A 12968-nucleotide genomic window follows, 5' to 3' on the forward strand; every position below is an offset into this window, starting at 1 on the left:
GATTATGTCGTTGTCGTGCATTTTCTATGCTAGATCGCAAGCATGTGGCCGCGTTTTATGCCGATCATCTTGGGCGTTTTACCCGTGCTGGTCTGTGGGACCGCTACACTCCCTATTCCTGCAGACAGGTACCTCGTCGTAGACCAGCTGCAAGGTATCCCGGATGGGTGGATGCGACAGTCTGGTCCTACTACATCAACGCCAACAAGATTCTGGTTGGCAATGCGCAGGTCCAATGTCTCTCAGTTCGAAGAGCAAGTGATAGCCCGGTCGACTCCTGGCCATCCTGACTATGGCCGCCATCTGAGCAGAGAGGAGCTTCGAGCGTCTATGCGCCCTTCCGACGAGGTTGCTGCCAAAGTCCGTACATGGCTAGAATGGGAACATGTGCCGGCCGAATCAATCGAAGATCGGGGCGACTGGCTTGCGTTCACTATTCCATTATCGCAGGCCGAGTCAATGATGAAGACCCAATTCAGCCACTTTTACCACCCAAGGACACAAACAACAACGGTCCGGACGCTTGCATACTCTGTCCCAGAGGATATTCGACCGTTTGTTCAGCTCATTCAGCCTACAACACGGTTCGGATCACCCCAAGCTCTAGACAGTCCAGAAACCTTTGTACCTGTTGCACTCACTGCAGAAGACCTCGATGGCAATTGCTCGAAGACAGTGACTCCTGCTTGTCTGCGCCAGCTCTACGGGATCAATGATACCGAGATAACACCCGACCCACGCAATCGACTAGGTGTCTCAGGCTTTTTGGAGGAATATGCACGGTATGACGACCTGGAGCAGTTCCTCGCAGAATATGCCCCAAATCAAGCCGATGCCAATTTCTCCGTGGTCTCAATCAATGGTGGGCGCAATCTCCAGTACTCGCTGAGTCCGTCCAGTGAGGCGGCCCTTGATATCCAATACGCTCTATCACTGTCCTACCACGCGTCTGCTGTGTACTATACTACTGCAGGGCGTGGGCCGATGGTGCAAGAGTCCGGGGTGCTGACCATAGCTGACTCGACAAATGAGCCCTATCTCGAGCAATTGCACTACCTGCTTGACCTACCAGATAAAGATCTCCCTGCGGTTCTTAGCACCTCCTATGGGGAAGAAGAGCCGTTTGTACCCGCGGCATACGCAGAAGCTGTCTGCAACCTCTTCGCGCAGCTGGGGGTCAGGGGAGTATCTGTCATCTTCAGCAGTGGTGACTGGGGGCCCGGCGATACATGTATGACCCATGATGGTACACGGCGGACTCGGTTCCAGCCCGTCTTCCCCGCGTCGTGCCCGTTTGTCACATCGGTGGGCGGTACGGAAGGGACGAACCCCGAGTCTGCCATATCCTTCTCCGGAGGCGGTTTCTCGGATATCTTCGCTCGACCTTCCTATCAGGATGCGGATGTTACGAGCTATTTGCAAAGCCTGGGGAGCATCTATGAAGGGCTTTACAATCCACAGGGGCGCGGCATCCCTGATGTCTCCACCCAGGCCAATAACTTTGTGCTTCGGGATCATGGTGAGTGGATGAAGACTGGGGGTACCAGGTGAGATCTTCTCTTCCTTAGTCACTAGCAGTCGCAAACTCGGGATTGACTGGAGCTGTAGTGCTGCGGCGCCTGTCTTTGCCGCCATAATCTCTCGACTGAATGCAGCGCGTCTGGAGCAGGGCAAGTCCACACTGGGCTTCCTGAACCCATGGCTATACTCGCTCAAACAGAGGGGATTTACAGATATTGTCGATGGAGGATCGGTTGGATGTGACGAACCCACGGGAGCGCAAGTACCGTATGCCGGATGGAATGCGACTCCAGGCTGGGACCCCGTGACGGGGCTGGGCACACCATACTATGAGACTCTGTTGGAGCTTGCATTGGAAGCTTAGTTAACTTAGCCAGTCGCTTTTTCCTTCAATACATAACAAAATCCCTCCCTCCCATAGTTTTATAATTACCGACAGCTCTATACCTGTCCTACCAGGTCCAGTAGATATTTCCCAATCGGGTAAGATGCTCTAAGCACCAACTACACGTGATCCGTCTCTCACCGCCCGGGGACAGCTCTTCCCGGCAGTTCCAAGCATCAACGTCAACGTCCATCAGCCCAACCCTCACCTTACGTTTAACATCTCAATCCTAACCTTTGAATTTATCTGTCCTCATCATCACCCTCCACAGCTCAACCACCGACCATCCAACCCTCACGCCCAGCACCCCATCCCGCCTCTCTAATCTTCTCCTCCCCCCTTCACCCCCCAATCAACCGGCCCAAACCCCAAACCCAAAGATGGCCACCGACCTCCGCACCCTCATCACCCAGCTCCACAGCAGCCTGAACGCGCACAACCTCGAAAAAGCCAGCAGCATCCTCACACAAGCAAAGCGCACGCTCCTCCAGCAGAACGCCCTGATCCCCACCCCGACCACACCGCGGGAGCTGCTCCCGCTGGCGCGCGAGATCCTCGAGCTCGGCGCCCTCGCCGCGATCCGTCAAACCGATGCCCCCGGCTTCACGCGCTACTACCAACAACTGCAACCGTTCTACGATCTGGAGCGCGAGTCTCGGGAAAGCAGCAGCAGCAGCCAACGCAGCAAGATCACAGGCCTGTACCTGCTGCTCTTGCTGAGCATGGGCGATAGCACGAGCTTCCACACGGTGCTGGAGGGCTTGGTCGAGGAGGCCAGCCTGCAGGGTCGGAGCGTCGAGGACGACCCCTTCATCAAGTACCCCGTGGAGCTGGAGCGGAATCTCATGGAAGGGAGCTACGATAAGGTGTGGCGGGAGACGAATTCGGAGCGGGTGCCCGGCGAGGATTTCGGGTTGTTTTCAAGTGTATGTCTCCCCCTTTTGCCGGCATTCTTCTCTTTTGGGGGGTGGGGGGTTGAGATTGGTGCAGTGTGTGTGCGCCTGCTAACGTGATTCGTGTGAGGTATATAGGTCCTCGTGGGTACGATCCGCAGCGAAATCGCCGATTGCTCCGAGAAGGCGTACCCGTCGTTGCCGATCTCCAACGCCAAGAACCTGCTCTTCATGGACTCGGAAGGGGCGGTGATCGAGTTCGCCCAGCAGCGGGGGTGGGTGCTGCGCGACGGCCGGATCTATTTCCCCGTCGAGCCCGAGGCGGCCGCCCGCTCGGAGAAGGATATCCTGGTCGCGAGTGGGACGATCATTGAGAATGCGATCGGGTATGCGCGGGAGTTGGAGACGATTGTTTAAGGGCCGCCGTTTTCTCCTGTGGTGCCGGGTGGTGTAACTTAGACAAAGATATGGGGGGTGTCTGCATCATTTTAATGAGGATTGCTATGCCATTTTCTTCTTTCTCTCGTGCGGAGGATAGATGAGTATCTCTTGCAGTATACACTGCAGTATTCAGTATATTATGATTGATCTATATTTTATGATATCTATACCCGAACCCGCCACAAACAGACCCGCCGATCATAGAAACTACTCGACAAACAGAGCACCTCCTGCTTTTCCAAAGTATCGCTGCTGCGCACAGGTAGCTCATAACCTCCAGCAGGCTTCCACACATCAGACGCATAGTTCATACTCTCATGCTCCGTGAACTCCGCCAGAATCTCCAACTCCCACGCGGACTCCGCGGAGGAGGATCGCACCCGCACCACCCGCGTCCCGCCGTGCATGCAGCTCGCCAACACCAGACCGGTCCATCCGTCGTCTACCTCTTCGCCAACCACAGACGATGACGATGACGACGACGACGACGACAGAAGCTGCAGCCGCCACACGCCCCCGCCCAGCCCTATCTCCGCGAGAACCTCCCCGCGTCGAGTGGCGTGGTACACTCGCAGAGACTCGTCGTAGCTCCCCGTGAGGATGATGGGGCTGTCGTCTCGGAGTGGAATGGGCAAGGGGAGGATGGAGGTTACGCCTGCGGTGTGGTGGCGGGCGCGGTCGTGGTGGTCGAGGATCGCGGAGAGTTGTGGGGGCTGAGTGTCGTCCGCCTCTGATGTTGGTGTCCGGTTGGTGTCGTAGCGGCGGGTGTGGAGGGCGCCAAAGTCGTTTCCGGTGAAGATGTAGGGGATGTTTTGTTGCTGCTGGTCGGGAAAGGTCGCGAGCGCGGCGAACCAGACTTCAATGGCCTGCGAGGCCGGGAAGGAATCGAGTTCTGCGATCTGGGGTGGTGAGTCCGGGGTCGGGCCGGGGGTATATTGGAAGATGGTTGTTAGGCTGTCGGAAAAGGTGACGGCGAAGGCGTCAAGGAGAGTGTTGTCGGTATTGGGACTGGGGTTTGGCGATGGCCAGGTCGAGGGCGTCCAGGCGAGGAAGAGGGCGGGGATGGAGGGGTCTTCGTGGACGGAATGTGTGAGGAGATGGGTTAGGCTGGGTGGTTGATCATTTTGCCCCGGTGTGAGGCGGAAGAAGGCGACGGAGCCTGCGCTTGTTGCGATGGAGAGGAGGGAGGGGTCGCGAGGGTGGAAGTGTAGGTCGAAGACTGCGTAGGGGAGAGGAAGTTTGGAGAGGAGGGTGCTGGTTGTGGTTAGTTACCTCGTTCTTGGGGTGATGCTGGCAGGATATAGAGAAGCTCACAGCTCGTTGGTAGAGGGATTTATGCGCCAGAGCTGTAGGGAGCCGGTCTTGGTTTGTTTGACGTCGGAGTCATTTGTTTCGTCTTTCTGTTCGGACAGCAAGTAGGTGCCGATGATGCAGCAGTCGGGAATTGCGGGGCAGAATTGCAGGCAGCTGGGAGGTTGATCGAGAAAGACAGTGGTGTTGGAGGCAGGTTGCTGCAAGGGAGGAGACGAAGAGTCTGCCATGTTGCGGTGTTGGGGTAGAGCTTAATAAATGTACAGAGCTGGAGTGCGGGAGGTTGCAATTGAAGATATTTTGCAGTACAAAAAGATACGGAGACAATCAATTAGTGGGTAGCAAGCAGCAAGTGGAACATGGCAAATAGTAGGCCCCAATTGCTGTATAGAATAGCTGTACAAGGTTTATCGAAAGTCTAGAATCGTCTATAGAAGGATAGAATAATGGTGATAAATGGGAGTGTAAAGAGTCTGATCTATATGAATACTTGAGGATCCTGTGAACTAAATTGGTGTGGGCTGATTGACTGATGGATTGATTGATTAAGTCCTTATCTTGTTCACACCTCATCATCATCCACCCTCTCCTCTTCTCCTCTTCTTCTCCTCTCCACTTGCTTCGTCTTCCTCTTTCTCTCACCTCCTCCCCTCCATAGTCATTGTCAGTATCTGACTCTTACCAAATCGATCTATGACGCTCGTTCAATTCCACCACTTCAATTGCAAGAAGTCCTGAACATCTCCGCCCGCATGTCGTCATACTCGCTGTCCTCGAGTACTTCCTCATCCCCTCAACCGCTCGACCAGTCCCAAGAGCAACAACAACAAGCTTCAACCCAGAACCACCACCACCACAACCAACAGCAGCAGCGATCCTCCTCCGTCCATCAATCAGCCGCCTCCTACTTCTCCTACCCGGTCACCCACGTCGTCTCAGGCCTCTACCGGCGCTTCACCGACCCTCGATCCACCAAAAGCAACAACAACAGCAACAAGGACAGCAGCACGATGCGCCGCCCCTGGCACTCCAACACCACGCCCACCGACGCATCATCCACAGCCAACACGCTCTTCACGCCCGTCCGAACCGCCTCCCCCTTCCAACCCCCGCCACTGACCCCTCTAACCCTAACCGACCCCTCCAGCCACCACCCCGACAACAACCAAGAAGACTACCTGCTCACGCGCTCCCTGGCCGAAGAGATTCGGCTGTTGGTGCCCGCCCGCCTCCAACTGTGCGACACCTGGCGCCTAGCCTACAGCCTGGAACGCGACGGTGCCTCGCTGTCGACCCTGTACGAGAACTGCCGCGCCATCTCCCAACGCAGCCCGCGGGCGGGCTACGTGCTGATCATCCGCGACGCCTCTCCCTCCCCCTCCACCACCTCATCCTCAACAACAACAACAACCTCCACCAAAAACAACGGCAGCACCGGCGCCGTCTTCGGCGCCTACATGACCGACCCCCCGCACCCGGACTCGCACTACTTCGGCACCGGCGAGTGTTTCCTCTGGCGCGCCTCGGTGCTACAGCCGCCCTCGACCGCCCAACTCCTACAATCGATGTCCACGATCAGCAACACTTCCAGTAATCAAGAAGATGCCGCATTGGCCGCGCTCGAACGCGCCGGGCTCCCTTTACCGCCCAGCGCGGACACCACGCACGCCGGACGGTCGACCACCCTGCGGAGCCGGAGTCCCTTGCCCCGTAACCCCAGTAATTTGTCGGTTCCTGGGACGAGTACCCCTAAACATAGCAGTAGTGGGACGGCGACGCCGGAGCAGATCCGCTTCAAGGCGTTCCCCTACAGCGGCGTCAATGATTATATGATGTTCTGTGAGACGGGGTTTCTGAGTCTTGGTGGGGGGTGAGTTTTATCTCCCTCCCTCTTTTATTCAACAAGGGTGGATTATTATATTGGACGTGCTAACACACGGGTGGTTTGGTTTAGGGATGGGCATTACGGGCTCTGGGTGGACTCGAGCTTGGAGAAAGGCGTCAGTGCCGCGTCGCAGACTTTCGGCAATGAGCCGCTCTCGGATGAAGGCGTCAAGTTCGATATCCTCGGGGTAGAGGTTTGGTATGTCGGTTCTTAGGGACAGGCGCGCAAATGAGGCCCCCGGTTCTTGGCAATAAGGTATAAGTGTGTGTCTCCAATCGGCCATTTGTAAGTTGATTGCTGCTGGGTTATAACAAAGGGGGAGGGGGGATCATGGTCTGCGGGCAGAATGGTCTATAATAATCTGAACATTGACCCGGCCGGGGGGCATGAATCAGGGAAGGAGGGGGTTTGGTGGGCGCGAGGCAGATGAAATACCCATCCGGAGTTAGTATAGGGCAGCGCCTACAACAGTGCTGTGGCCAGTGTTCGGATAATTCATCGTCATCTCATAATTCGTGTACTTTGATTACCACTACATAGAGCTACCTAGGAGAAGTATCATCGTCGTATCATTCGCCATTCCCACTCCCACCTGTCAGAGAATTCCATCGTGACATTACAATCCGTGATGATGACACAAAAGGTGTAGGTAGAAGGGACAGACTCAAAAAATTAATAACAGAGAGGGGTATGCAATGCACTAAATTGAAACAAAAAACCACCAAATCAGCATCAGTACGGCGAGTTGACAATGTCGTCCCTGCCCAGACGACTGCCCCAGTGCGTACGGCGCCGAGGAGTCATGGGCAAGGGACCAGCAATACTCTCACGTGTCGGCTTCAGCAGACTCTTCTTCGCCACCATGTTGACTTCGTTGGGTAGCGCAACAATGACATTCTTGTCCGAACCGAAGCGGAAATTGTCGGCCATGACTTCCTCACCGTACCGCTTGATGGTGTAAGGGTCCTTGCGGCCAGCGATGACCTTCTTCAAGCTCCAAGTGATGATGAAGGGACCGGTAGCGGTGACGATCGATGTTTCCTGTGAGTCAACACCCGTGTTGAAGCGAGCCTGAGTGAAAGCAATTGGTTTCTTGGTCTCGTGCTGGAACTGGGCGACATGAGCGGGCTGCAGACCCAAGCGACGCGGCTGCGGCTTGGAGTCTTTGGCGAAAGAACGCTCAAAGCCTAGCTTGCCCTCGTTCTTGCCGTCCTTCTGCAGGGCGTCGATGAGCAGGAGGTAGGTACGGCAAGTGGCCAAGACCCAGCGACCATCGGCAGACACATCGAGACCAATAATGGGCTCGCCCAGCGCCGGAATATGAGTCTTTGCATTGATACCAAGTCGGTCAAACATGCGGATATCGCCCTTGTTAGACGCGACGGCAATGTATCCCTTCTCCGTGGTGGCCACAGAGGAGAAGTCGTTCTTGCTGGCGTATTGCTTCAGCTCAGACTCCACCAGCTTGTTTCCGGCCACACGGGGATCGACGCGGAAGAGAGCATTCTTCGAGGCACCAATGAAGGATTGAGCGGACGTCATTTGAGAGAATTTCTAGGCGCCAAGTTAGCGATCGTTGAATCACGGGTACTAATGTGGAAATTAACTTACACTCTCCGGGGCAAATGTGTGCACGGGGATGTCATCATGCACCTTCCACTCGTCCACAATCTTGCCGTACTCCAAGTCCATGCGGTAGAGGGAGTTGGGGTCATCGCTGTTCTGCAAGATCATGTTCGAATCTTCGGCGTGTAGCATGACCTTCTTCGGGCTGAAAAGCTTGCCACTTGGAGTCTCAACCTTGGAGATGTTGGTCGAGAATTCGAGGTTGTTGTTGGGGGTGTGCTTGAACACGCCGATCTTAGAACCACGAACCACGAACGAACGATCGTGCTTGTAACCGACGGCCAATTGCGAGTTGACATTGCCGTCATCTTCACGGGTCACCACATCGTCTTCCTCCTCGTCGGAATCGTAGTGTTCGCTACGCTGGCCCTCATCCTGGTCCTCTTCTTCGGACTCCTCTTCCTCCTCGGCCTCAGCCTCGGCTTCGCGCTCCTCGGCGTCCTCCATGGTCAGATCCTGGAAGGCGTCCAAAACATACTCCTTCTCATTCTCCTTGACCTTGGCCCACTTCATTTCGTTCAGCTGTTCCCACAGCGCCTGCATGAGACCCTCTTGGAATCTCTCTTCCGTCTCTTGATCATGGAAGCGCAGGAGCCAAGAGTAGGCTGAACCGTCCTCGCTGTAGGCGTTGAAGATGAAGGACAAGTATTCAAAGTTGAAGACAGGGTTGATATCAGCGACGACTGCCTGGCCAAGCCATTCCTTGTCGTCTCCACTAATCTGGAGCCAATATTGCCAGTCACCAACCTCGGAGACTGTCGCGGTGATATTGGCATCTTGCTGTACAAAAGTTCCAGTGGGGAAATCGAAGAGGTGCAGTTCGGCCTTCTCTTGCGCAAGAATCTCCCGAGGCTCAGGTTGCGCAGCCGACGGCGGAGCAACAGTCGATTCGTCTTGAGCAGCAGGCTTGATCAAGCCCTTTGATTTGGAATATTCCACGTCCCTCGCCATGGCAGTTGCTGCGTCGGGAGAATCGATGGAGTGGTCGCGAGACTTTGTGGGCGAAGAGATGGGACTTGCTGACGGGATGGGCCTCTCCTCTTGGAATGAGAACTCTTGCAGCTCTTCCCGAGTAGCCTTCTGCGAGCTTGTTCGATATGTCCGCTCGTACTGGCACTGAAGGGCGGCCAACTCAAAGGTGGAAACCTTGTCCGCCGGTACGGACGAGTCGCAGACAAACTCGAAGAGATCACCTACGTCGCCACTGAGGTCTCTCCAGGCCAGGATCTTGGCACCACCTTCGCGGACCTCAGAACGAAAGTGAAGGGCTTGGTCGAGCAGGAAGACCTTCTCGTCTTTATCCAGGCTGTCACTACCTTGCTCGTCGTCGTCTTCAGCAAGCTCCTCTTCCCCTTCCTCGTAAGCTCGTTGAACGACGAGTTGATATTGAAATTCTTGCCCGGTGCGTCTGATGGAGGCAGCGGCGTCCTTGAAGATGAGCTCTGAGTATCCCTTGGGCGATAGAGGGCGGACAAGGTACAGTTGTCCTTGAGGAATTTCGATGATGGATTCTTTGGAAGTGTCTCCGAAGAGGTACTTGCTCACTGAAAAGCAGAAGAAGGGTAGATGGTTAGCGTGTGATGGTGGAGGGATGAGGTCAAGATGAAGAGGTGAGACCGGGGAGAGGGAAGGAGGGGTCGATGGTGGGGTTAAGTGAATGGGGAAAGTGAAAGTATCTGTTACTGAGCCTAGACCAAAAGCTAAGTGAGAGAAACTTACCATTGCGGAGCATGAACATGGCTGCAGCTGGCCGGGCGTCAGAGCAACAGCAACAGGTTGTTTGTTCGGGTGACGGGTGATATCAGGGAGGGGAGATCCTGTTGCTAGGGGAGCAGGGGTGTTTGATCAACCCAGGTGCAAGAGAAGTATGAAGAGAATAAATCCCTGGTGTAGCCGAGAGTTGAAGAACTTCGTAACAGTGGCAGAGAACAGTCAACGGCAGGCTGACTCAAACCGACTGCGACTTGTGAGTGTGGGATGGCAGGCGACGCCTTGGAGTGAGTGAAGTAGAAAATAAAATGTTTTGATTTCCGCTGTTGTTGTTTTCTGCCGTCATCGAGTGGCAACGGCTGTGGCGTTGATCGATCTGTGGCTCGGGTGGCGGTGCATGCCAATCATGTGAATTTCATCATCAGTTACAAGTAGTTACCGTACAATACATACATTACATTCCCATGGTTCTAGCTCCAATCTAATTGCCCTCTTTGGCTTCTACTGCTTCGTTTTGTTCCTCCTGCTCCTGCTCTTGTGCAACAGCATTTGCTTCCTGAATAGCTTCGGCTTCTTCTTTGGCATCTTCCTCCCCCTCTCCCTCTTCTTCCTCCTCTGCCTCATCTTCTCCATCCTGCGGCTCCCCCGACTCACTGACCGACTCTTTCAAAGTGCCGCCTTTGCGCTGGGGAATGACCTCCATAAAAGCCTTGCCCCAGTCGCCCACTTCCAACCACTTCAGCATGATCTCCACCACATGGTTCGTAGCCAAGACCTGACGGGAGGCCATCTGGATGTATTCACCGATCGGCAGCTTGGCCGTCTTGATGCCCCGCTCGACGGCCTGTTTGTAGCAGATCCCCTTGTGGCGGTTCTTATCCACCAGTCCGCCGATGATGTAGGTGCTGAACGGCTTCAGCTCCGTCAGGGTATGCGGACTGTCGCTGCTCAAGTAAACCACCTCGCCGTCCTCAGGTTTTGTGTCGGCCTTGTCCGCAAAGACGCCCTCGAACCGGCCGCCGTCCGGCACGACCATCCACTCCTTGGCCTTCTCCGCGGCCTCGACGAAGTCCTCCTCCAGGAAGCGGATCCCCTTCCAGTTCTCGTACGTCTTGGCCAGCACGGTATCGAACCGCTGCTTCAGTAGCTTGTTGAACGACGAGACCACCAGGTGCGACCGGAACGGCGCGCGGCTGTTGTCCGAGTACGACCGGGTCAGCTGCGAGCCCAGCGAGATGCGCTCCTTCTCGATCATCAGCTCGTCGAAGCTGCAGTCGAGGATCAGCGTCAGGGGCAGCAGGGTGCCCTTCCGGAACCGCGCGGGCGTGCGCTCGTGCTCCTTGCGGAACTCCGCCTCGCGGCCCTCGTCCTTTGCGACCTGGAGCTCCGCCCGCCGGCGCTCCTTGCGGGCCTGGATGCGCTCCTTCCGCTTGACCTTGCGCTGCTCGCGCCCTTCCTCCCACTGTTCCCGGCGGCGCTGGCGCTTCATGGCGCGCTTGGACATCGGGGCCGTCTCGTCGGTCGGGTCGCTTGGGGCGCCATTGTTCGTTGTTGTTGTGGCGGTGGTGGTATTATCATCATTATCGCGGGTTTCGACTGGAGCAGTTGAAGGTTCCGGCACTGGACTCGACTCCGCCATCGTTGTGTCCTGCTGTGGTGGTGTTGGTTGTTGCGAGTCGTCGTGGTCGAGCTTGACCAACTTTCTGGGACGACCTTCCTCCATTTTCTTTTCTCGAAGCGACGAAGAACTCTTCACAATTGAGACAAAGCCCAACAACAAAAGTCTCTCAAGAAAAGGGTCCTCCAATTAGACACTGTAAATATAGTATATAATCTCGCCAAACCGGCCCAGCTATCCAAAAGATCCCAACTTCCGCTGTTCATAAATGGAACAATCGACAATGACTTCAAGAACAATTGATCAATGAATTTCGGACCGGCATGGGGGAAAGGAACACCCCACCAATAAGAACCCAGCCAGCCCGCATTACCACATCCGCCGCCCACCACGTGACCGTCACACTCTCCCAACCTCAAACCACTAACGGCATCATATCTCCAAATCGAAGCTCGGCCCGGCCGTACGGTACGACTCACCTGCTCTCACAACCAATCGTCCACTCCCCTCCCTCCCAACCGATCACCATGCCTCAGGACATGCCCCCCGCTGGGGGCTACCACCAGGTGCAATACAAGGTGCGATTGACCCTTCCAAGTTACCCTGGGATTCGGCGCCAACCCCGGATGCAATCGATCGATGCCATACCATTGATTCAATTTCCCCTCCATATCCCAGCGCGTGCAACCTCGAATGGCAAACGACCAGACAAATCAATAAACCACTTTTCCCTTCTACTGGATATAAACTAACGCCCAACTCAATGGAAACAGCGCAACGTCCCCGTCCGCGGCTTCCGTCCCATCGTCTACCTCGCCGGAATGGTCGGAGCCGTCAGCTACGGTCTGTACAAGCAATACTACTCGATGCGTGAGATGCAGTACGTCCAGCCTCACCCCCTCCTTCGGCACCGCAATCCCAACCCCTCGCCAGGCAGAGAGACAGAAACAGACAGCTTGGACAAAAAGAAGCGAAGCTAACAACAATCCCAGCGAACTCGGCCGCGAGAAACTCTGGGGCCGTCTGCACATCATCCCCCTCCTCCAGGCCGAGGAAGACCGCGACCAGGTCCGTCGCTACTACGCCGACAAGGCCCGCGAGCAGGAGCTCTTCGGCTCGGAGAACCGGGTGTATAACTCTGACCGGTACGCGTGCCCCAACCCCTACCTCTCTCTGTTTCCCGGTGTCGAATATGATGCTATGTTTCATGCTATGGTTCATACTATGGAAAACTAATATACCGAAAAACAACAGCTTCGTCCGCCCTACTTTCGCCTATACCCCTTCGCAGGTTACTGAGTAAACTGAAGTTTTCTGAGAATCAAATACAAAAAAATTTGAAGACATCTTTTCTTGCTTCACGGTTTGTTTTCATTGTGTACTGTACTGTACTTTATCTAGGATTGCGAATGTGCTTTTTTCTCCAAGGTTTGTTCTTGTGTTTTCAAAGAGGTAGTTTCGACTCGTTGCGTCTATGGGCGTAGGGGTGACTGAATCCTGAAGGGTGTATTTTATGGTATGGATCTTGGTTTATGCCCAATTAGGATGATCGCCTCCATGTAGAAAGATGAAGTATAC

General features: G+C 55.2%; 6 protein-coding genes across 6 annotated transcripts; 3 read left to right on the forward strand and 3 right to left on the reverse strand.

The window, feature by feature from the left end:
* Nucleotides 1–42: 42 nt before the first annotated feature.
* ASPACDRAFT_52709 (uncharacterized protein) lies at nt 43–3216 on the forward strand (the record flags this gene model as incomplete). Its single annotated transcript, XM_020202648.1, has 4 exons — nt 43–1547; nt 1609–1783; nt 2287–2832; nt 2938–3216. 4 exons carry the CDS (start codon nt 43–45, stop codon nt 3214–3216), a joined length of 2505 nt encoding a protein of 834 aa, XP_020055648.1.
* Nucleotides 3217–3404: 188 nt separating this feature from the next.
* On the reverse strand, nt 3405–4754 carry ASPACDRAFT_16586 (uncharacterized protein; the record flags this gene model as incomplete). The annotated part of the gene is made up of 2 exons (XM_020197167.2): nt 3405–4494; nt 4555–4754. Coding segments are annotated over 2 exons (1290 nt in total), but the record flags the coding sequence as incomplete, so codon positions are not given.
* A 243-nt stretch (nt 4755–4997) lies between these two features.
* ASPACDRAFT_52711 (putative oxidative stress response protein Oxr1) lies at nt 4998–6650 on the forward strand (the record flags this gene model as incomplete). Its single annotated transcript, XM_020202649.1, has 3 exons — nt 4998–5015; nt 5418–6421; nt 6506–6650. 3 exons carry the CDS (start codon nt 4998–5000, stop codon nt 6648–6650), a joined length of 1167 nt encoding a protein of 388 aa, XP_020055650.1.
* A 518-nt stretch (nt 6651–7168) lies between these two features.
* On the reverse strand, nt 7169–9800 carry ASPACDRAFT_43977 (uncharacterized protein; the record flags this gene model as incomplete). Its single annotated transcript, XM_020201352.1, has 3 exons — nt 7169–7990; nt 8048–9606; nt 9782–9800. The coding sequence occupies 3 exons, from the start codon at nt 9798–9800 to the stop codon at nt 7169–7171; spliced, it is 2400 nt and encodes a 799-aa protein (XP_020055651.1).
* Nucleotides 9801–10228: 428 nt separating this feature from the next.
* Nucleotides 10229–11633, reverse strand: trm10 (tRNA (guanine(9)-N(1))-methyltransferase). The gene has a single exon (XM_020205346.1). The coding sequence runs from the start codon at nt 11493–11495 to the stop codon at nt 10254–10256; it is 1242 nt and encodes a 413-aa protein (XP_020055652.1). The 5' UTR covers nt 11496–11633; the 3' UTR covers nt 10229–10253.
* Nucleotides 11634–11883: 250 nt separating this feature from the next.
* ASPACDRAFT_79229 (putative NADH-ubiquinone oxidoreductase subunit GRIM-19) lies at nt 11884–12925 on the forward strand. The gene is made up of 4 exons (XM_020205347.1): nt 11884–11968; nt 12164–12270; nt 12383–12535; nt 12645–12925. Exons 1-4 carry the CDS (start codon nt 11918–11920, stop codon nt 12691–12693), a joined length of 360 nt encoding a protein of 119 aa, XP_020055653.1. The 5' UTR covers nt 11884–11917; the 3' UTR covers nt 12694–12925.
* Nucleotides 12926–12968: the final 43 nt, after the last annotated feature.

The sequence above is a fragment of the Aspergillus aculeatus genome (genome assembly GCF_001890905.1).
Source record: "Aspergillus aculeatus ATCC 16872 unplaced genomic scaffold ASPACscaffold_9, whole genome shotgun sequence".
NCBI lineage: Eukaryota > Fungi > Ascomycota > Eurotiomycetes > Eurotiales > Aspergillaceae > Aspergillus > Aspergillus aculeatus.